Below are 24,236 nucleotides of genomic sequence, written 5' to 3'. Positions count from 1 at the left end.
TGTAACCTCATGTGTGCCAGCCCTTTCGTTTACCTTCTCTAGGTGTGCCTTTGGTTTTAGAGCCCATATCTCTCCATCACTCCGCAACTTCAATGCATGGGCATGTTTATCATTGAACCAAGCAACAAGCTTGTAGAAGGTGAATTGAACGATTGCATTCACGGGTATACCACGTATCACCAATAGCAACTTATTAAATGACTCTGCCATGTTGCTGCACTGAAACTCGTACCTCCATCCATCGGCATCGTGAGCTCTTGTCCATTTCTCTAAATCCTTCATGAAACCTGTGAGCCATTGTCTACCTTCTGTATTTGATGCGGTTCTGACCGGCTCCAACTTTTTCTGAAAGTACTTGTCCTTAAGCTATCGAGCAGCCTCCTAGAACAGATCAAAGTTATCCTTCACACCATTCTTCCAGAGTAGATTCTTGGCAAGGTGCCGAGTACACTAATGATGGTGTAAAGGTGCATACCCCTCTATCTGCTCTCGTACGACATTAAGTATGCCTTGGTGCCTATTAGATATGACACCAACCTCCCTACCAGGCCCAACCACATGTATTCGGACTAGCCTCAAGAACCATCCCCAACTGTCATTGTTCTCCTTCTCAACCAAAGCAAATGCCAAAGGAACCAACTTGTTGTTCACGTCACAGGATATGGCTATAAGAAGTGTGCTCTGGTATTTGCCAATCAAGAACGTACCATCAATGAAGAAGACGAGACGATAGTGCCTAAAGGCCTCGACACACTGAGAGAAGCACTAGAAAGCATGGAAGAATATCTACCTCCCATCCTCCCATGCATTTAGTTTTGGGATGTACTCATAATGCATGTCTGGATTCATCGCTTTGATTGCATTGAAAAGTACTGGCAGCTGCTCATACCCATCCTCCTAGTCCCCATATATCATCTTCCACGCTTGCTGCTTAGCCCTCCAAGCTTTACCATAAGTTATCACATAACCTCTATACAATACCTCAACGGTCCTGATAATTGTCCTAACCTTCATGTTGGGTTCTTCATACAATATTTCCATCAACCGCTTAGCAATGAGGGTAGATATCAACTGTCGATGCTTCAGTATCAGCACATGGTCAGCACAATTGTATGGCCCGATAATTTTTGTGATCTTCTACTTTTCAGTGACCTTTTGCTTCCTTGCACAAACCCTTCATGGGCAGCGTTCCTTGTCACACACAACTATGTAACGGTGCTCCACATGTAAGGTCTCTTTCGTATCACTGTAAATGCCTACAACCACATCTTCAATGTAGGGAGGTCCTTAAATACCCTACCCTTCTCAATTACCATGTTAGGGCTAGCCTCAGGAGCTTCGAGCTCATTGTCATAGAACCGACCAATTTATAAGAGCACAAGTACAAAAACAATCGCCGAAACGATCAAATTCTCGAACTTGAGCCCATATAAACCCGGTAGTCAACCAAAATCTCAAAGGATTTCAAACCAACTTGCATACAACCAAGATCACAGTAATTCAACATAACATATCGTACGTTACAACATTTCACAGATGTTCGCAAATAGATTACATCATCACAGAGTCATTGTTATTACAAAACGAGTCTTGTAAAACATGCGGAAGCAAATAGTTTAACTCACACACCGAGTTCAAATACACATACTGGTTCGCTGATCACAGACCGCAAAAGCATTCAGATAAGAGAAAGGAAATCATACCCATGATCTAGTCCTCATCACCTGCCGGGTGGAGACAATACTTGCAGAAACCCTGATATAGAAGGTCATCTGCAACAAGAGGGAATAAACCCTGAGTACGGGAATGTACTCAGCTAGACTTACCTGTAGGAAACCAAACAAATGACACCAAGGATTATGCATAGCTTAAAGTAGTGGAGCTGGCTGACATTTTCTCTTTGCAGAAAAGCATAAGTAATAATGATCAAATCTTAACCTGAACTAGCAGTAACTTTTTAGCCATTAACCTGTCATCTATGTTAGCACCTGTACTAAGCAATCATTTTATTAGGGTGTAAACATTAATAACCATATCGGGTATTCATTGTGGCAACCTTATCATCATCCATTTAACCATATCGTTAAATTAATTGAATCTACGTTGCCGCTGCTCAGTCAAGTTCTCACTATCCGGGAGAGACGGCGATTCGAATCGATTCCTATCCAGCTGGAGGGGTATTCCTAAACACAAACCCTGCTTCCCCCGTCAGGGTCGCAACGAGTCACCTTTGGTACAATTCAGGAGTCGCGGGTCCAAACAGATCGGCATTCTCAGAGAACCACTCTGCCAAGGTTGTTCAGGACTCTAACCCGTCTTGGACTTATGCCAATGGCTCTCTGCACATCCTTACTATCTCCAGAGTGCCGCCACTGCTCGCGTTCCCAGCCTGAATTGAGCTACTAGGCTTCGCGGTTGGAACGACTTATCCGGCCAGCTAAGTGTTAGGCTGCGTTCAACATGACATGAGGACATACAGCGTATCGGTCCTTAAACGACTCAGACGGAGTCACTATATTCAAACCTACACAAGACCCCGCCCGGTCTTAATTCATTATTTACATGGTTCTTTTCCACGATAGCAAATATAGCCAACCGTGATCCACCTCATCCTAAAGCTCGCAGGTGACAGGAAATCACCTGACTTCTACCGCACTAAGCATGGCTAAGCATTTAACCCATCCTGGACTTAAATAGGATTCCAGTGCGATATCTGGACAAGGAAGGATATATAATGCAGCAATTGGTTCCAACCAATTCCTATACTTAATGCATCATCAACAATAAAAGATACTCAATGTATTTGTGAAAACATAGGAGGCTTAATATGCTCCGGGGCTTGCCTTTTAGGAACGAGGAAGGCTGGTGGTCAGGGCACTCAGGCAATTCCTCCACGGCGACTGCTTCGTCGGCTTCCTGCACTTCGGGTTCCTCCTCCTGGTTGGCTCCCTCGAACTCCAGCAACGTCACTCCCTCCGGCACACCTATTGCATGAATGCGCAAGATAAATATCATGGATGCACATGTACGAATGTCGGGGATGCTCGGGGAATGCACATGTTCGCTGTAGTTTGCATATTCTAACTTAAGCCCTATTCAAATCACTTTCACTTACCACGTTTATACAACCTAAGGTATAATTGCTCATCTTCCGTTAATGACCTAGCACCTGCACCTAAGCATATTCTTAAGTTAGGCTAACCCCTAAACAATCAACGAGAACCTTGCAACAACATACATTCAAGCATTTGTATTTCAGCAAAATGAATACTATGTAGCGGCGCAGTAAACTAGTCATAACTGAAGATTTATAAATCCAAATGATATGCAACAAGACAATCTGGAAAGCTTATAAAATTGTCTACAATACAATTTCAGACCTCAAAGCATGATTCAAACCTTTACCAGGTCAAATTCATCAATCAACAGAAGTCCATCCTCACAAGGCAGAGAATCAGCAAAAACTGCAACCTAACTTTAAACAGCTGTAGTTTCTAAACTACTGGGCCAAATGCCCTCAAATGTTTACAGGAGCTAGCTACCTAATTTATCTACAACTCTTGTATTCAACTCATTCACAGAAAACCAAAATATCATGGGGAACTTTTCAAAGTCCCCAGATCTATCCCGAGGGACATAATGCAAACAATTAATTACTAACTTATGATATAAACACTTAATTGGACAAAACTAACTTTACTGATATATCACACATATCACAAGAACACCAGAAAGTAGGGGGTTCATCACCAAAACATTTCTTTTAATACATTTCTTAATTTATTTAATTAATTAGGGGAAATAGTAAACATATATGAAAACTGCCCCATTAATTCTACAAAAATTACAGTAGACACTACATGCTCTAAGTAGACTACCATAAAAATTTCACACCATTTGAGTAAGTATAACAATCTACACAAAAATGGTAAGGCAGAATGACTTAAAATGGCATAATTAGGAAACCTTAGTGAAAAGTGTCAAGCAATAGATTTTATATTTTTCCTAGCATCCTTAAGGTACTAATATACTACCTACCAAGTTTCATGGCCATAGGATTCCTAGAAAATTTATAAAAATTCACACAAGTATCTACCAGTGATAAAAGGAAAATCTATAACTCAAAAACTACACATGCAATGACTCTAAAATTTTAACCAGGGCTTCTACTATACAATACTAGCTTACCCACAAAATTTCATAATTTTTGGATCACAGAAACTCAAGATATGATTTAAACAAGTTTGCATGCATTCAAAAACACATTTCAAGTTCCTATTTAATTCACCCAAAATTTCTACCTACTATGCTCAAGATATATTTTTATTAAATACTAGACCTCACAGTGAGTCTAACAAAATTGGAACCACCCAATTTGGATCTATAAAACAGGAGATACAAAAATATCAAATCAACACTCAAAACTAAAAATTTGAACTATCCTTAAGAACAACAGCCACTGACGTGTGGGACCCGGCTGTCAGCCGACCCCACTGGTCAGCGGCAGCAAAGCAGAGGAGGCGGCTGCGACGCTCGGAAGATGGCGGAGCTCGCCGATGGTGACCTCACCGGCGACGAGAACGGCACCAACGTGACCGCCTAGACCTACTGCGTCGATTGGCACCCTAACCGCAAACCCTACCGACCTCTAGGTACCCCGGCCACGGAGCTCGGCGGCTCGGCCATGGCGCACGGTGGCGCGTGACCGTGTTCCGGCTTGGCTGGACCAGCGTGGGTGGTGACATCATCACCCGAGCATCAGCGCATGACGGGGAAGACGAGACACGGGCTAAGGATGGAGGAGTGGTGCGGTGGTGCGCTGGCTGCGGTGAGCGCCATCTCCGGCGAGAGTGTGACGGCGCGGGAACGCCGACAGCGGCCTCACCTGAGGTCGAATGACCGCGCGGAGATGATGACGAGCAAGAGGGGATCACGGCGGAGCTTCGGTGAAGGTGTAGTGCGCGTTTTCACGGTGGTGAGTGCGCGGGAGCTTGCCGAAGCTCACGGCGGCAATGGCGGAGCAGCTGTTTGCTTGGCGCAGCGCGCGGTGGAGGAGAAGAAAGGCGAACTGGAGCGGTGAGTGCGTCGGCAGGCGCGGGGTGGCTTCAAGACGCGGCTGCGATGCCAGAATGCGCACGGCGCGTGGCCAGCGCGGTCAGCCGGCCGTCGACGCGCGGCGTACACGCGGCCACCGAGTTCTGAATCACCCGAGCACTGTAGCGCCTGAATTTTTCGTTTCAGTATCCATCGAGCCGACTGTCAGCGAAACTTGTTGACAATGGATCTCTCAATCCGTGGCGATCCAGGGTAAGTTGTAGTTAACAAAGTTGGAGATCTACATGTGGTCTACAACTTTCACAATTGGAGCTCGAGCTGGTTCGGCTTGGTTTGTGAGATACAGTGCTCCAAACATCAGCTCAAGAAACTGAAAATTGGTTTATGACTTAGAAAATTTTCAGGGTTTCAAAATAGATCTCAAATCTAACTTGTGGGGCCCTTTAGAGCATGTTGTGCATATTTTCATGACTTGGCTTCTAAACAAAGTTTGTTCCTTATATAATTCTCTACAACTTTGCTTTAGGTTGCTCAGACATGCAAACATCCTAAGCTACACATTTTAAACAGTCAAACACAGGAGCTCTAGGGGTCCAAATTGGTCAACCATGACTTGGAAACCTAATTAGGCAAAATGATCAACATGAACAATGTTCCAAATAACATTTTATGTATAACTGAGTTACTTACAAGTATTTCTAGCCACACCATGCATTGGTCACACAAGAATCAATCAAGGTATATACTGAAACAATGAAAAACACAAGAAATGTTGCAAATGTTTCATAGTCATGTTTCACATGTTTCATGATCTTGTTGCATAGTATTAACTAATCTTGTTCCACTAAGTGAGTGGCACATGTTGCACTTAAGTGTTGCACACTTTACATTTCATAAAAGAACAACACACATGAAATATATAACATGTTGCAATGTTTCAAAATTATGTTTCATGTGCTATAAGTTCACGAATGGATGCATGATGCTCATGTTTATGAAATGCAGTGCAAATGTGGAAGCTAAACACCAGGGGTGTTACACTCATCATCACGTCCTTCTGCACATGCCTGATCGAAATGAGCATGATTGTTGAACTCATGAACTCTTAGATCATGGCGGTCGGGAAAGATACGCCACAACATCTCAACATCACTCTCTGTCAGCTAGGACAATCATCATCTAAATCAAGAGCCTTTGCCATCTCATATGGCTTCGAATCATTTATAATTTCAATACTATTGGAGCCACGAAATCCATCTCCACAGTGCACTTGCGTAGCAATAATGGGCACATCCACATTGTTAGGAATGTCTCCAGCAACATAAGTAGAAAATTGATGAAAGAATGAAAAAAATGGATGTAAGGAAGGGGGTAAGCTCCTAATAACCATGCGGATAAGACACTTACTTGGATGATTCTATATCAAAGGGATCTCATGAGGAGGATCTGCCACAACATCATGAGTCTGACAATCATCTCTAACTAGCTCATTGGGGGCAGATTGAGCATCGGGAACCGTAGGTGCAACCTCCACATCCATATCAGGTTCTAGGATGAGAGGGTCGAAGTGTGCTTGCTGACCCATTGGTGGGAAAAACCCATGAGGGATGGGATCAACTAACACCCGACGCACAACCACGTCCAAACTTTGGAACTGGCACTTCATAGCCGATCTCACATAGTTCTCCCACTGGTCTACACACCCAATTGGGATCATCTTCCTTAGGATGTTGGGAGGGGAACCTAGGTGAAGTACACCCTCCATTGCGATGCCATCATCATCATCAGCTCCATGGCATTGTAGCTCCTCCTGAGCCCTTGCAACCAACTCACTAAATGATGGCTTCTGATTGAATAACACAGGCATGCTTTGCATCTCAACAAACTCAACATATCCATAGCGATCTCCTTCCACGGTGCCTCTATAATATATGCTCACTAGGTTGTTCATCTAGTAGTTCAAACAAAAATTGAAATACAGTTCGTTTAGTCCAAAGTAGCTGCTATATAGTACCTCTCTAATAGATACTAACCAACTACACCCTAAATAACTATGTCACTAGCTATCTAACTATATTTATCTCACTAACTAAATCAACTAGCTATCTAATAACTATATCTATGTACCTATGTCACTAGCTATCTAACTATATCTATCTCACTAACTAAATCAACTACCTACATCATCAAATTTACTAGAAACAACCAAATAATCAAAGTAGCACTACAATTCAAGCTAACTAAGTACCTACATTGCATATTAAAAAATTTTACCTGTCCAAGTCAATGCAATGATGCGATGCGGATCCAGACACTGGGACCAGAGCAGGACAGGGACACGAAGGACCGGATCGATGGTGAGGTCGTGGTGTGCTAGGAGTAGGGGCCGTGTCGTGGATAGGGTCGTCGGAGGGAGCGCCTATGCGCGCGGAGGATGCGGCGAGCTAGGACGGACGAGGCGGCGTGGGCCGGGAGGGGCGGCGCGCGACTGGTACGGTGGGGGCCAGCATGGGTGTGGGTTAGGAGGGGCGGCACACAATGGGAGTAGGACGACCGACACTCTGTGCGGTGAGGCAGCGTGAGTGGGCTAGGGCCACGGGCGACCGACACGGCAGGGGCCGGCGTGGGCACGGACGCGGGCGCGGCGGTGTGGCAGCACTGGCGATGCCCTAGCTCGAGAGTGGTAGAAAGAGAGGAAGAGAGAAAGAAAGGAAGGGCCGATACATAAGACAGGGCTTGGCGCCAATAACCATGGCACGAAGCTCGGCGCCAAGATCTACGGCGCCAAGGTGCCTGCTAAGTCACCGCCACGTCTATGCTGAGCCCAAGACCTAGGCACCAAAATCTATGGTGTCGGGACATATAAGCTTGGCACCACCAATGATGGCGTCGAGCTAAGGGTCCAGATTTTGAAAGCATACCTCCAGTGGCATATTTGTGATAAATTTTCAAAAAAGGGCTAAAAACAAAAAATCGGCCGCCAGTGCCCGCCTCCCCCATATCACCCCTCCCCTCAACCCTAGCTCCTCCCCCTTCCTAGCTGCTCACGAAGGCCGGCACGGGCGTGGCCGCCACGCATCCGCCACCATCGCAAGCGGCCGCTCCTTCTTCGACCCAGGCGACGTCGGATCCAGTCGTTGTGACCCAGCTGCGCTAGATCCAGCGGTCGGCACCTCACCCGCGCCGCCGGGTGAATCCCCCTCCGCAGACCCTCCACCACTTACTGTAGCCGCCTCCACCATTGGGGTACGCCCGACCCCTCTGCCGCTGGGAGTAGACAACGCCGCGCGTGACCAGATCTACCACGTCCATGCCACCCCCCGTGGTTGTGGTCAGATGATGCCGCCACTGCCATCGTAGCATAGCACGCGGAAGCCGAAGCAGGGGTGTACGCTGTCCCCATTGCCTCTGACCTCGATGCCTTCCTTGTTCACCTGTCTGCCCCTGCTCTGAGCCCGTCGTCCACCCTATCCCCCCAAGTCGTCCCCTTCCATCCTGGGGGTAGCGCGATGGGATGATTCAAGGCCCGTCGTTGGGCAGACGATGACCTCCTCGATGACTCCGATGCAGAAGAGATGCCAACCACCTCCACGACCCCCTACCTAGACACGGTTCGTCGGGAGCCGCAGCCGTTGAGGACATCGACACTGCCTATGATGTCCCTGCCGCGCACCCAACCTCTGATGTTGGGTCGTGACGGTGCAGCGACGGGTCATCAGGGTGCTAGATGAAGGTGGGGGAAACGTAGTCGGCCACGCCCACAGCTGTTGTATGGCATGCCGGCTCAGCTAGTGGAGGGTCGTATCCCGACACGCCAACGCCTCGGACGCCACGGATGGGTCTCCGCCCCAACGCTGATGGGTGACGGGAGATCCTCCACCGGTAGGAGACGTGACCTGCGGCCGCCTCGGCTGAGCCATGAGGGCCAGCAAGCGGAGGCCAGCCGGCGAGTCGTCGACCACCGAGGCACATCCCGGTAGATCTTCACGGCAAGTACCTCAATTGCCTCTCCTCCACGCATGGGTGGCAACCTGCAAGTTGCCCCAACGATTACGGTGTAGGGGATTTCGACACATTGCGCGCAACTACAAGCAGCCAAGGCGCTTAGGCTCTCGGAGCTCGGGCGATGCAAGAGCCATGGGTCGCCAGCCGCAGCACCCTCTTCGTGGCACCCGTAACGCCTGCTCCACTAGGCTAACTAACCATGGTGGCTCGCAAGACTCTGGTGGGGTCAAGTCGGGCAACGCCGTTCCTACCACCGGTGGTCGTCGATGCCGAAGGCGGAGGCGGCGCCGAAGACGGAGGCATCACGGGTGGTCGGTAGGGGCCGCATAGACAGCTCCTGCCTTCACCTCGGTTGCTACTGAAGCCCAGCCTAGGCATGGTGAGCTGTCTAGCTAGACGGGCATTGTCCAGCCTGACCCGTTGACGCTGACGTTGTAGCCAGACACCACGCATGGTTGTGACATCATGGAGGACACAATGTTGGAGGAGTTCGCAGCCTCGCTCGCTAGCAGTCGGATCGTCGCGTGGCCTTCTCTTGAGCTACAAGATGAGGCCCCGGCAGAGACGGCCCTCCAGCTGGAGGATGAGGACCCAGTGGCAGTGGTCTCCTGTGCGTTGCGGACGCCACCTCCGCGCCCCATTCACTGGGCAGTGGACTCACCGAACCTCGCGGTGGATGCTGGCCCTCCCAATTCACCGCCGATGGATACCCACCCGACCGAGGATAACGACGACTCCGCCAAACGCCACCTCGAGAGTTTCATCAACGAAGTGACGTCGTGAGCCTCCAAAGCAGCCTCCTGCTAAGCCAGTGGTGCCGTGACGAAGCAGGCGGTTGGTGGCTCAGCCCCTCTCTCGAGTACCTGCTTCCAAGCGAGGTGCGGTGCTGATCATGCAGCGTATGGGCTTCACCAAGGGTCCATCAACGCCATCCGCGTCGGAGCTGGAGGCCTATGAAGAGCTCTTCAGCGGCGACCTGACTGCGTCCAATTTCAAAGCGCTGGACGAGCTCTTCTTGGCTGTTCGGTCTAGGCAGCCGCGAAGACGCAAGGCCACTTCCTAGGTTGCACTGTTGTGTCGGTTTCCTTTAATGTAATATCGAATTTAGAGATCTCTTGCTAGGATGGTCCAGCTACGGCTGTGTTAGGTTGATCTTATTCGGCGCTTGACAAAAACGCATTATATGTTTGTCTAAACTTTTCTATTTAATACAATGATACTAAAAGCTTTTGCGTATTCGGAAAAAAAACCACACAAGCCAGCGGCAAATAGGCCCCTACAGCTATTTGCAACAGTACTGCTGTACTGGTGGTCAATACCTCTCTCACTCTCTGCCAACCAAGCAGATACAGCCCTCAGCTTAATTAGAGTACACTTAGCCTGCAGGAGACCCTAAAATAAGACTGCAAAGTGAGAGTCTCGAACAATCTTGTAGCCTGTTCGTTTGTTGGTTTCGATCAGTGCTTATCAGTTATGATACAGTGTTTTTCTCTCATAACATACCAGCACCAGCCTAGCTTATCCGGCTAGAAACCAACCAGCTAACTGTTTGATGTTTGTTAACAAACGATCGATCCAAAGGTGGAGTTCTCGATGGCATATTTGGTCTTGCCTCCCTTCCCTGACAGTCGTCCGATGGCACGCGATAGATGCTCCCCTCGGAGCGTCTTCACATCCTCTGACCTCAAACGATGGATCCGCCTACAGGTCATCGAGCTAGGCGTAGCATCGGCATGTCAAATCCAAGCATTAACGCGTGTACAAAGTCGGCGAATTTTTTCTGAAGGCTGCTCACATCGAGCGTGTCTTGCCTTGTTTCCAGTTCCACACTTATTGACTCAGGGCTTTGTTCGGTTGATCCCCTTCGAATCCCTTTGGATTGGAGATTTACAGAACAAGACCTGGATAAGAGAAGGGGTTTTTCTTGATGGATGAGTCTTCTCTGCATTACACATTACTGCAGAGGGACTTGCAGTGGCTGGCAGGTGAGCCTTAAAGGGATATGAAAAGATGACAAGTGACAATTCATTCAACACTTAGAGAACAACAGATCCTGCTGTCAACTGTCATGCATATCTATGAAGATCTTGTCCATACAACACTTAGAGAATTGAAAATGAGGCAAGTGACGGTTCATTCAGAGAACAATAATCAGGATATCAAGGCTTGCAAGCATTGGGGATATTATCACCTGAACCAAAAAAGGGGGTGGGGGAGAGAATACAGGAATTTCTTTGAGGCAAAGAGTCATAACTCATGACTGACCACAGAAATTTAACAAAGCAAAGTTTTGTCATATGCATACCAGTGAATATCAACTGAAGATATTTGTGGACAAGTAGTAAGCTTCCCTTGAACCAATGATGAGGAGTTTCTTTTTTTTCATATAAATTCCGCCTTTTATGATACTGTGATATAAAAATTGTGCCTACTCTAGGACTTCAATATAAAAATTAAATACATACTGTGAAGCATAGTTTGCTGTTCACAGATCACAGATAATTTTTTTAGTTTTTAGATTTTCGATTGAAAATATAAAAAATGACATATTAATTAATTTATAAAAATCATAAATAAAATAAAGATTAGGAAACTGGTGGTTTGTGGACGAAAGTTGTCACAGATTATTGGGGTGTCTAATAAAAGTTTTTTCTTTAATAGGAGAAGTGCTGAGTTCATGACTAATACATTTTATACAAAGACAAAACATACTCAAGATTACAAATTCAACCCCTAAAGTTTATGACAAAATGTACCTTGTATAATTATATTAGATTAAAAATTGAACCTAAATAATTTCGAATATATCAGCAGTGGGTTCATGGAATGTTAATATACATTCAGCCAACATTACATTCAGTTTCTTTTCTTATTTTTATATAATAAAATATCAAGATCAGTCAATCACCCTAATTAAATCTATATCAGCCTGCTATCATAAATCTTAAAAAATGGGAATAACGGTGAATGGGCATCGAGAAGGGCTTTAACTTTTCTAGTTTCCATGCCTTCCCTCCGAAGCACCTATAACTTATTGTAAGGCAAATTGACCTCCTTGTCTTCTCCAAAACGCATCACACGTTTCGTCACCCCCTCGTTCACCGCCATTACAAATTTCCAATCAAGCAGGTCCAGGACTGCCCTAAGGGTGGTCAATCGTCTCATCATTCACCTGAGCAACTCTACAAAACAATCCATGTTGCCACATCCACAAGTACTCACTGAGGTCTGCTACTGCCTCAGGATAAAATATGTTATAAAAATTTGAAAAAAGGACAATACAAATAACATATAACTCTGGTTATGTGTAAAAATAACATCACAACTAATCTCTCTTTAAAAACAATGTTTAAAGACACTGTGTTTATTTACATTTTTCATATACAAAAGCATAGTGCAAACAAATAGAAAACAATATAAGCTGACAGCTCCCTATTAAGAATTTTCACTGGTACATATAGAAGCGTAGTGCTAACAATAGCCTAACCTCAATCAGTTTTTGTAAGGAAAAGTGTTGTGATGTTAACATACATATGACTACTGCTGTCAACATTTTTCCAATAAAAGTTTTTTCCTACAAAAATCAGAAGGACAACTGGTTCACATACATAAGGCAAACTACAATCAGTTTTTTTGGAAAAATGTTGTATCCCCGTATCCATATCCTTCCGATGCCGATACATGTATATGTATCCATGCTGCATAGTCTAGCAGAGTTGATGAAGGAAATCAAGTACTTACAAGCTGCTAATACATGGATCTCATCTACTTTCTGCTACTGGTAGTAGCTGATCAGCCTACTAATTGTCTCTGAAGTTTTTTCAAACTACACATGTGAAAGAATTGCAAAAATCCAATGAAGACATGTACCAACATGCTAGGGAAAAAAATTGGAAACTCACTCTCGTCTTCAATGACCCTTTCAGAGTTTCCTCAAAAAAAAGGCCCTTTCAGAGTGGCCCTCACCATGTCAAAGTCCAAAATTTATGCACCTAAGAAAATGATCTGATGGGTCGCAGATCAGCAGGCATGGGAAAGCAGCTTGGGCGAAGAACTGCTCTCATGCACAATAGAGCAGTTGTTCCAAATGTCCCCATTGGTGCAGCAGAAACATAGATAAAAACAAGATGGGCAATCTCAGATCATTACCTCACAAGATTTAGAGGCCTTTCCAAAGTAGACAGTTTTGCTGCCTGATAGAAGACAGACAGTCAAAGAGTGCCAAAAACCTCATTGCTTGGCAGATGGACTGATGCTATTACAGTTCGGCCATCTTTGCCAGCCCCGGCAGCATCTGTGATCAGGAAGAATGCCGAAGCGCTGCATAACTTTTTTTTATGTTGCTGCAAATCAGTCACTCCAGCAGACTATAGGTACCAAAGGAGATGAAATAAAAGTGCATACCTATTGAGAAGGGTATGCTGTTTTCGCCTCACTACTGCTTGTTTTATCATTTTTTTGCAGGATGTTAGCTATGAGACATTGGTGTTTGTATAAGAAATGAAAATGAAGCACAGATCAAAATTTACCATCAACAAGGAAAGAAAATCAGGGATCACTTTAGATCCAAGATGTTATTTTCTTGGACCAATGACAGTAGATATGAATTCCTCTGAAAGAAACCAAATGCAGGAGTAGGTAAGGAATAATTTGTGTAGCATTCAAAAACCGAATTTTGATATGTATAATGATTAACAAATGCAATCAAAGTTTAATCAAATTTAGTAAAATACTTAATTCAAATCAGGAGCCCTAATTTATCTTGGTGCATTCTAACTCTCTGAACATCTTGTACTAAGAAAATAAATCCTTGACACTTTTTTGTAAGTAGCCGAGCAAACCAATGGAACACAACTGATTTATGCAAGCTACAAAAAGTGCCATGACCTATTGAAAAGGATAAAATAAAAAACATGGATTTGGTAACTTGACCCTACCAATCACTTGTTCAGCAATAAATCTAAATACAAGTTAGAAGTTACAAATAAAGCGGGCTCCACAGTAAGAATAAATAAAAGAATGTGAATTTTATCTTCTGTTGAAAAATCAGAAAACACTTTTCCTGTTAACATCCTATCCTGCAGCTTTGTACTGATATATAGCAGAAGATAAATTTGCCTCATGCCTCAAGGAACTCAGGCAGGACCTTCGATGCGTGTTGCAAGAGAACAACAGAGTTCTATATAAAAAAAACTCGGCCTACGCTGGGCAGACAGCCCTCGCAGGTTTTGCGCTAGGAAGAAGACCTCGCACGCAGGCCAAGAAAACCCCCGAACCCCATGCTCCGCCCTCACACAGGGGCCCGTAACCCTGTGAGTGGGCCGGAACCTTTTTAACTGTGCTTTGGGACGCGGGACAGGCGAGGGTTTTTTTTTCTACACAAACTGCGCATTACCGCAGCTGTGCCCGCGACAGCCAGGAGTCGAACTCCCGACCAGGGCCTTCCCACGACGAGGACGGAACCACTCGAGCTAACGCTCGCTCGCAACAGAGTTCTATATAAATTTTGTATGAAGGTACAGATATAAAGTTTTGACAGCAGCTGATATAAGTTTAGGCAAAATCAAGCTATACCATAATACCAGCATTTATTGCTATTATTACATTATATGAAAATGATATACAGAACTCTCAACCTAAACTGTTTACAAAGGTATGACCAAAAAACAACAATTCAGTCAAATGATATATAAAAATGACATATTAATGAATTTATAAAAATCATAAATAAAATAAAGATTAGAAACTGGTTTTGGTTTGTGGACGAAAGTTGTCACAGATTATTGGGATATATAAACAGATCCAAAAGGTTGTCCCGTTGCAAGTCCAATAGATGATGGGCTTTCCAATTTTAGCCCACGTTTCTGACAATAAAACACAAGTTCAGAAGATATATGAATTTCCAGTAATTTTTTGTTCCAGAAGCAGACTGGATTTGAAACCCAAATATATATGAATTTCGTATATGCTTCCAGATGGTTCACTACCTCTGCTTCACAAACCTTGTCAGACTGTAAAATCATATTACCAAAGCATTCTTCATTAACCCTATTTTGCAACGGAAATGCAAGCTACACGGTCAGCCATGTGCTGTCTGCTCACGAGCAAGAGCACAGACGGAGACATAGCGTACTGATACACACTTGAGTTATAATGCAAGCCTAATTTACATGTACTTCTTATTGGAAGGATTTTTATCCATTCTGCTTCTCGTACACTACGCTCTTCTGCCTTCAGCTGCTTCAGTAACTGACGACGATGAGCAGCCCAATCGCCGTGACGATGATGGTCGACGGCACCCCGAACCGGAGGTGGCTCCAGAAGGTGAGGTTGTAGCCAAAGAACTGGGCCCGCCTGGCCTGCTCACAGACAATCAGATTCGCGGCAGAACCTAGGAGGGTGAGGTTCCCAGCCACGGTGCTGACCCATGCAAGGATGAGCCAGGCTTTCCTCTCTGAGCCATGAGAAATGGCAGCAGCTGATGCAGCCACTCTTGTACCGAGCAACAGGACTGAAAAACAAAAGAGAAAAAAATTCAGACATAGGATGGACAGAATTAACCAATAATTAATTACTCCCAAACTTCTGAAACATGGATCAAAAGAAAATTAGTTCGGTCGGTTCAGTATACTATATTGCTCGCTGGTTAGGACAAAACAAATACCTCTAAAATCTATTTCTGTGAGAAGAGCCTAGGGTTTCAAGATTATTTTCTAAAGAAATATTTCAGGATTGCATACTTTACTGTACTGAAATTACTCTTCTGTGGAGTTCAAGATATATTTCAGTTTAAGTCAGTGGCAAACCAGCCCTCTTGTGGCTCCAAACAAGAATCATTGTGGCAATTCATTTTAATTATGTATAGGAAATTTAACATCTTCTCTTAAGCTATCCAGTTTTCATCCTATGTACACAATGAATAAAGAACAGAGGCCAGATGGCCGCATTGAGCACACAACCGCATGTCATGAATTTTGCAAACAGAAGAGCATAAATGTATATTATAAAGTATTAAATGGTTATACATGGTCATATGCGTAAGAAAAATTACCTGTAGGAACATTAGAGGCCACATTTGAAAGGATAAGAATCACCACAGCAAGAAGAGCAACACCTTTAGCACTATCGATTCGTGAATATGGTTCCACTAACTCCCATAGTGTGTTTGGTATGCCCGTTTTGTTGAAGCCATCAACAGTGATAAACATCCCGCAGAAAAAGATCAGCAGAGAGTATGACACCTGCAAGTCATCAAAGCACAACAAGACGATGATCATCGTAAGCAAAGTAAAATATTACTCGTTATTAAGCATTAGTCAAAATTTGAGGAGCATACCTTCTCAAGACAAGCCTGTGCATCAGTAAAATCAAGTGCCAGAAGAACAAGAGCCGCAGTGATTGCAGTCCAGGACATGTTCAGTCCCATTAGAAGTGCAATGAGCATACCAAGAGTGATAAGATAAACAGCAGTCTTCCACACAAGTATTTTCCATCTCTTCTCTGTAACTTCAGTTTCTTTCTCCTTTTCCCCATTCATCTCTGGGGAGGGTGCCAAATCATCTATTATCACACTCCTTTGCTGGCTAGCAGTTCTTGTGAATTTCCTTGAGGATGCACCTTCATCTTTCCGATCAGGAACAGTCGAGACCTCTACCATCTCATGCGACATGCTTGATGCCCTCAGAGACTTGATCGCAAGCTGAATGTCAGCCTCAGAATTGACGCTTCTGCTTCTCAGGTTCTCATTCACACTAGATCTGACACTGTTGCTCCTGATGATTGGTTCACTTATGCAATCCACATCATCTGGATTCAGAGAAGAAACATGTGACATTCTAGCTGGTGTGAACCGATGAGAAGTAACCTCATCGTCGGCAACCACCTCTGGTCCTGTGGGTTGCCCACCCTCCTGATCCTTCTCCACAGACAAGTATTTCCAGAAGTACAAAAGGAGGATAGCAGCATTTGTCAGAACCCCAACAATCATAGCTGGGAAAACTCCCAGCAAGAACTGACCAAATGAGATCCCACTCTCAACAGCTATGACAAGGTTCTGAGGGTTGCCGATCGGTGTCGCAGCAGAGCCGATGTTTGAACTGGTGGCAAGGGCCAGAAGGAAAGGCTGTGGTGGCAGGTTGTTTTGCCTAGCAACCTTGAGGATGAACTCAGTGAGGACAACACAGCATGTGTCATTGGTGAAAAGCGCGCTGGCAAATGCAGACACGATGCAGACTCGGAAGAGCAGGTCCTTGCTGCCTCTGCTCTTCCACGAGAGCAGGTTCCCGAGGTACTTAAACATGTCAGCCCTCTCTAGGAAGATGCTGACGACCATTGTCCCGAAGAGCAGGCCGATGATCGGGAGGTCAATCGCGGCATACGCGTCCTCGGGGGAGATGACGCGGAACAGGACCATTAGCATAGCACCAAGGAGGGACCCAGCCGTCCGCCCAACAGGCATGAACGGGACGGTGGGGAAGACGGCCATCACCCAGAAAATCCCAAACGCGATACATCCCAGCACTACTTTGGAGGTCCCTGCCAACGCCATATTAGCAAATCCTTCTCTTCCTCTACAACTAAAACTCTTAACAATTGCACTTCAGCAAGAACCTGTCACGACTCACAAATTAAAGAGAGTACAGAACAACCCCCCAAATACCAAGGACGGTCAGACTGGGCTCACGAGAAGGATCCCTGCTGGAATGAACCACCTCCTCGGCCCCAACTTAACTCAGGATCCTGCAAAATTGGAGGACAAAGAAACATTGGATATGAACAAAGGAGCTTAAAAGTACAGTATTAAGAGAGACAAATATAAGATATGTGCAATGATCCATTGTAAAAAAAACAGAAAAAGGTTCTTGATCCCTTATATGAACTATAAACGAATTAGCAACAAACGGCGTTTTAGACTCCACGAAAACGGGGAACAGGACACATATTGGTATCACAAGCACCATCACGCCTACTCACGGTGTTATCCTGCAACAATTGAAGCGAGAAAAGAAGCCTTATCAATACAGAGCTTTCACGCAGTTCACAAATCCAAATAAAGCCAAAAGGTTCCCAGATTTTGGGCGCAGCAGCAGTTGCTATCGCAGCTACTAGCCTATTACTTAACTATAGAACAAGCTGGTAGATACAGTAGAACACTAAAACCCTACATGCCTCAACCCTGGGATTCCGGGTGCCGAATCAAGCCGTCTTTGGCAGTGGATAAGATCTGGGCTTACCGACGATAGAAGATCCGGCATGCACCAGTGCCGAGAACAGGTGTTTGTGTGCTAGGTTATGAACTTATGATCGGAGTAACCGAGTGAGATTGGTTTGCTCACCTTCGAGTAGGGGATGAAGGGGAGGGCGGATAGTCCACAGTGCTGCGAGCGCGCAGGCGAGGCGGCGGATCGGTGGAAGGCTGGAAGCAGAGGTGGTGGAGGGAAGACGAAGTGGTGGTGGTCTGGACCCGGAGGCATGGACCATGGAGACCCCGGGGTTGGGTGGGGGCGCCTAAAAATAGGGGAGCGTCGCCATGGCCCATGGGCCATGGGAGTGAGCGTGTGGGGCAGACAACATGGCAATAATAACTCAGCTTTCCAGTCTTTCACGGTTGGGTCACTTGGGTGTGGGTCCCATATGGAGGTTGGTCGTTCCTATGCGCACCCGGGCACCCCGGTGGAGTTGCCATTTTCTGGGTGATGGTGGTGCACGATTATTTTAAGTCAGAGGAGGATGTGTTTCTTTGCTGATATTCTTTTTACGAATATGCGTGCAAGTTGCAATCGTCATATCCTAGAGTGTAAAAACTTTTTATCCACCTACTCGGCTACTCCATCCAGTTCCAGTTGTACTTGAAGGTGCTGCTATCTGAGGCAGGATGTAGTGTTTTAAACCCATTTTTTATATTATTCTACTATATCCACTCATAAACCTAATTTTAAAATTTTATTTGAAGTACGAGAACCTAAATGTACAAATATAGTTCTGAATAATATATTGCACCGAAACATGCCTTACAATATGGACACTAGACTACTCATGGATTTTTCACGCAAACCATTAACCATCTCACATAATCAAACTATTATCAGTTTCCTATTGCCATAATTTGTCGCAAATTATAGCTAGGTGGTTTTGGGGTTTATAGGTACATAGTTTTTTGCTATGAATCCAGATTTACGATATGTCTAAATACATAGTAAAAATTAAGTATCTAAAAAGACAAAACGATCTATAAATTAAAACGGAAGGAGTATTTTTTTTTTTAGAAAGTGCTACGAAACTAATGACCAGATGTATGTGCGTGGTCACAGTATTTTTTTTAGAAAGTGTTACTAAACTAAAGACCAGATTTTATGTGCGTGGTCAGAGTACACCTAGCATTTTCCCTTTCCCGTGTGGTGATCGTGATTCTATTCGTGAGCAAGGGAGCTTCTTCGGTTAGAGACGGGACCGTGATTGTCTCTGGTGATTTGGATAAACGCGTGGGAGCTTGCGGCTCATCCCTACTACTGGTGCTGCAGCTCTGTTTCTTCACATCCAAGAAAAAGGAAGCGCGTCCGGTTCAAGCGACAAAACTGGAGGGCAGCCGTCGGTCTCAAACCCTCTTCAATCGCTTGGACATCATCCCAACAGTACCGCTCCTACTCGACACGTCTTGACAAGTGTAGGATATGTAGTTTCGTAGCTACGGTTCTGTGGTCTGTGGATATGATATGACCATTGTTTGCGATGTTGGTAGGGTCTACAACACGAACCATCATATAGCTCGGGCTATAAGGAGGAGATATATGTGGTTGGAACTTGGAAGGCTATAATATCAAAGGGTCGTTAGGCTCGTGCAAAAATTACACTGTTCATGGCTGAAAGATACTGTATATGATTGTTTTCCTCTCACAAATTTCTTCAGATTCATCTAAATTTCTCCAAATTCCTTCGAGCGAACGGGCCGAAAGAATATATGCTAATAAATAAATTCTATGACAAGCACTTGCATGCACTAGCGTGAACTATGCAGTAGGACTATGTAGTAACAGTACTGCCCTCAGATGGCGCCTGCTCCGTGCTCTCCGGTGAGAACCTTTTGCAGCTTCAATAATGGCAGAGGGCTGGCGGCCATGTGTCAAAAGACTTGTGGACAGCCCACAGATCTCACGAAGGCAAAAGAAAAGGGTTTTATTTTCCACTTTCTAGTGACCGTACTGGTGACCAAATAATTTAGTAAATAATAATAATATGGAGTGCTGGGAGAGCAGAGAGCACAAACGAAGAAGACGGTGTCCAGTGGAACACTGTTGGAAAGAAGACGGTGCAAGTGCGTGCTCAACCCATGAAGGGATAATAACACCGGCAAGTCGCAACCAATGCCAGGGGCTCAACTTCACATGTCTCTGCAGACTGCACTACTACTCGTGTGTAGCTTTTGCAGAGAGGATAATATACGTAATGCCGTCCTATGATTTTCTCCGTATAATTGGCTCCCCTCCATGGTATATAATATAAACCTAACTAGAACACCGACAAAGTTTTGCAATTTCTTATCTTAGAAATTACCGACAATGTTCAGTGGCCTTAGCTTGCTCCTAATCAGAGATTTGCAGAGCCGGATGGGTCTCCTACTCGGCTACTCTCCTTAGCTAGACCGCTAGATCGAGTAGTGCCTAGTAGGAAGGCCATGAACATCGAATTTTAACCCACCTTGACAAATCGTAATGATGGAGATGTTGAAACAAAAACTGTTGCTCTGATATCTGAATATGAAGTGGGAAAAGCCCCAGATATTCAGAGCTGGGATGGATCCAGTCCAGTACCTAGGAAGGCGATCAACGTCGTCGAGTTTAATCCCCTGCGCCATCAGACCCGTGCCAGCGCCATCATCATGTGATGTGTTCCCACTCCCCATGCATCAGAATCAGACCGGGACAATTCACCCAACAAATTAAGCGCCCCGCCGGTGGCCATCATCAGCCCAGCAGGACATGACGCATGCCGGCGGCCGTCCGATCTGATCACCCCGCAGAACGGCGTTGCGATCCGATAAAAAAAAAGTGGATGGAGCGATGGGTGCTGTGCACCCACCAGGCCACCAGTCCACCACCACGGAGAAAGGGAAATCGGACGGAGACAATGGGATAAGCTGAGTTGACAAACCACGCAGACGAAGGCTTGCGTTGGGAGATAAGATGAGACGAGACCGTGTCAGGTTTTTCCTCCCCGTCGTCGTCGCTTTGCGATGGCGAGGGACGAAAAAGCGATAGCTGCGGTGCGGTGTAGCAGCTCCGGTCGAGAGGAACGGACTCATGGGTGGATGGGCGAGAAAACCGGAAAAGAGTGGTTTTGTCAGCTTGTTTTGTTTCTGGGATAAGCAATCATGTACTATCTTCCATGTGTGCAGTTCCTCGCCTCAATCAAAAGTAAAGCACGTCTACACCCACACCCACCGTACTTAACATCAGTAATCTCGTCTTGACCAGTGACCTATAATTTAGAACGGAAGAAGTACTAGCTTTTTATTTCATCAGGTCATGAAATTGTTTTGTTGCCACGTGCTTGTACAATAGTTTTGGACTGCCAAGGCATTAGCTTACCGTGGCAACCAAACACGTTTAGGACCTAAATGAGTTGTCCAGTACGTAGGAGTACTAAATAGTCAGCGGCGGACCCAGAAAATATTTCAGGATGCTGAATAACACTGTTGTTTGATCTTAAGTCTCAATCCTCCATACACTATAGAACTTTGCCTAAAAAATCGGGGATTCCGCCCCACCGCTGTGCGCCACTGTAAATAGCAGAGAACGTACAGGCACCATGTTGCCGTGTACAGCAGGGAAATAATAATAAAAAATCAGTCCTTAGCTTCAGCCTGTTCGCTTGCTCGTAAATGATCGTAAATTTCCAGCCGAGAACAGTGTTTTTCTCTCACACCAAACCAGCCAGCAGTAAATAATCCACGATACGATACGGCCTCCCGAACAGGCTGATATGTTCATCAATCATCAGACCCTGTGTTGGGTGATCCCGTACGTGCAAGCAAGCAGCAGCCCAGTAACAAGTTTGCTGTTGTCCCGTTTGCTTGGCTGATAAGTTATGACTGAAAGTACTGTTGACTAATTTATTATAAGAAAAATATTATTCGTTGACTAAAAAAATATGGCTTATAAGCAAACAAACGAGACTAGCGATCTGGCTTTAGCTCAATTAATGGCACATGTAGTATGTACGACGTACGTACCCAGCAAGCGCACTGACTGACCGTGTAGTAGTGCGTTTCAGCGCGTATCACACCGATGCTTGGCTTCAATTATATGGCTACTTACTACGATTGCCCGTACGGATAACGGTTTATTTATCGTATCATAATAATCGATTAATCATACTGCCGAATTAACCCGTTTCAGCATCTTACGGGTGTCATCAGTTGATCAAAACACACAAACAACGCTTGTACGTAGCGAAGCATGCATGCATGTATCGATCGTCTCAAGATACGGATACGAACACTGGTGCATGCATTTCGAACCTAGCTAGCTACAGCAGGCCGGCAAATCGTCCACGCAGCTAGAGAACCAAATGGAAGAGTACTGAAGGAACGTGCATGAGATTCAGTCGACTGGAACAAGATAAGTTGAGTAGACGTACTGAATCACATCTCACGCGTTCCTCCAAGTACCAGCATGAATGGGAATGGAAGCAAAGCAAGAGGCAGGAACAATTCAGAAAAGGAACTTACAGCAATGCCCGGCGCCCCGGCCGCGCGTAGCGAAGGGCGCGCTAGCTGCTCGCTCGCTCGCCCTTCAACTGCTTGACCGATCGAAGGATTGGACCGCCAAGCCGCGCGCCGCCGCCGACGCCTCCAGACTTTTCTTGGGCTGCTGCTGGTGTGGTGGCGAGCGCACGCGGGCGGTGGGCGGTGGACGACGGCGCAGCCACAGCGCAGTAGTAGTGTTGGATCGGATGGATGGATCGGTGCACGCGCGCGCGGCCTCCGTATCTGCTGAGCGAGCGGGACGGGGCGGCTCCGTATGTTTTATACGTGCATCCAGCTCCGGCTACGGCGGATGGCTGGTCCGGTGAAGTGAGCGAGTAGGACTAGGACGGAGGGCTGCTTAAATAAGCGGGGCCGGCGCGACGTGTGCGGCCACCAGAGGTCTCGCCGCGCCGCGCCCTGTTTTTCTAATGCGCGCGGTCGGATCGGGGATCGGATCGGATCAGCAGAGCAGCCGGGGGAGGAGCCACCTCTTGTTCCGCCGCGCGCGCGACGGGTCGCCGTGACGTGACCTCTCGGTACGGAGGCCACCGGTCCACGGCCCCTGTTAACGCCGACAGCGACGCCGCAGCTTCGCAGTCGCAAGCAGAAGCAGCAGCGGATCGATGGGAGGTGAGGCCGTGGTGAGACGAGACGAGAGAGGTTGAGGCCTAGCAAGCTGCTAGCTAGAGCTCGCTCGCCCGTATGAACCCGATCCCTTTCGCCGCGGACGGAGCCCCGCCAGACGGTTGGCTCGTCGCCGTCGGCCGGTCGTATGCTGTGCCTAGGCGTGCGGTGTGCGACGGACCGGATCGACCTGATCGAGTACGTGGTGGTGGACTGCTGTAGCAGGTTGCGGGTGGGAAAAAAAAGTCAGGCGACCTCATTAAGGTTTAACAAGGCATGGTTTACCTAACATAATAAGTAATCGCGATGGATTGGATCGATCGCGCGCTCCGGTCCGGCGGCAGGCTTATCCGCCATTGCTTTGCTTCGCTAATCGCTAAGCTTTATTATTAGTTTGTTTGCTGGGGCAGGGGACTGTTAAGCTGGAGCTAACGAACGAACAGGGCCCCGATCGAAGCAAGGAAGGCCACGCAATGCAATGCAACGGCGAACGCGATGGAGACGGAGGAATGCAATCGCTAAGCTTTATTAGAGCATCTCCTACGGACTAGCTATCCTACTCGGTTTAGGCAAAACTTTAGAAAAACAGGCTCCAACAGCCTCGTCAAACGGATCTCTAAAATGACAAACTCGGTATCCCGTCTTTGTCGCTTGGGAGAAAAAGCGAGCAGACTTCGCTCGCCATCCCATCTGTTGTGGGCCTCGTCCGCCAAGCATCGCTGTCGTCCTAACCCGTATCCCCGCCGAGTGCCGACGCCGACCATGCTCCCATCCCCGCCGAGCGCCACTGCCATTCACATCCCACGCT

At 46.2% G+C, this 24,236-nt stretch overlaps 1 protein-coding gene across 9 annotated transcripts; it reads right to left on the bottom strand.

Annotated features, from left to right (window-relative positions):
- Positions 1-15,050: 15,050 nt before the first annotated feature.
- On the bottom strand, positions 15,051-23,108 carry LOC136535693 (silicon efflux transporter LSI2-like). Of its 9 annotated transcripts, none has more exons than XM_066528066.1 (5): positions 22,787-23,108; positions 17,685-17,799; positions 16,397-17,580; positions 16,112-16,301; positions 15,051-15,571 (listed from the first exon to the last, which is right to left on the bottom strand). In XM_066528066.1, exons 3-5 carry the CDS (start codon positions 17,543-17,545, stop codon positions 15,303-15,305), a joined length of 1,608 nt encoding a protein of 535 aa, XP_066384163.1. In that variant the 5' UTR covers positions 17,546-17,580; positions 17,685-17,799; positions 22,787-23,108; the 3' UTR covers positions 15,051-15,302. The 9 variants fall into 9 exon arrangements, with proteins under 9 accessions (XP_066384163.1, XP_066384162.1, XP_066384160.1 ...); XM_066528065.1 differs by having other exon boundaries at positions 16,397-17,595; positions 22,787-23,107; XM_066528063.1 differs by lacking the exon at positions 22,787-23,108 and adding an exon at positions 18,396-18,553 and having other exon boundaries at positions 16,397-17,595; positions 17,685-18,042.
- Positions 23,109-24,236: the final 1,128 nt, after the last annotated feature.

Source organism: Miscanthus floridulus, chromosome 2, assembly GCF_019320115.1.
Source record: "Miscanthus floridulus cultivar M001 chromosome 2, ASM1932011v1, whole genome shotgun sequence".
NCBI classification, from domain to species: Eukaryota; Viridiplantae; Streptophyta; class Magnoliopsida; order Poales; family Poaceae; genus Miscanthus; species Miscanthus floridulus.
The sequence above is the reverse complement of the archived record's forward strand: the minus strand, read 5'-3'. Positions and strand labels throughout refer to the sequence as shown.

Bases quoted from the DNA above. Each gene is read 5' to 3' on its own strand.
- LOC136535693 (XM_066528060.1), bottom strand. From the start codon at position 17,608: ATGGCGTTGGCAGGGACCTCCAAAGTAGTGCTGGGATGTATCGCGTTT. The intron at 16,302-16,396 runs GTATGCTCCTCA...GATGACTTGCAG, and splicing joins CACAGGCTTGTCTTGAGAAG to GTGTCATACTCTCTGCTGAT. The intron at 15,572-16,111 runs GTAATTTTTCTT...TTTGTTTTTCAG, and splicing joins GGCCTCTAATGTTCCTACAG to TCCTGTTGCTCGGTACAAGA.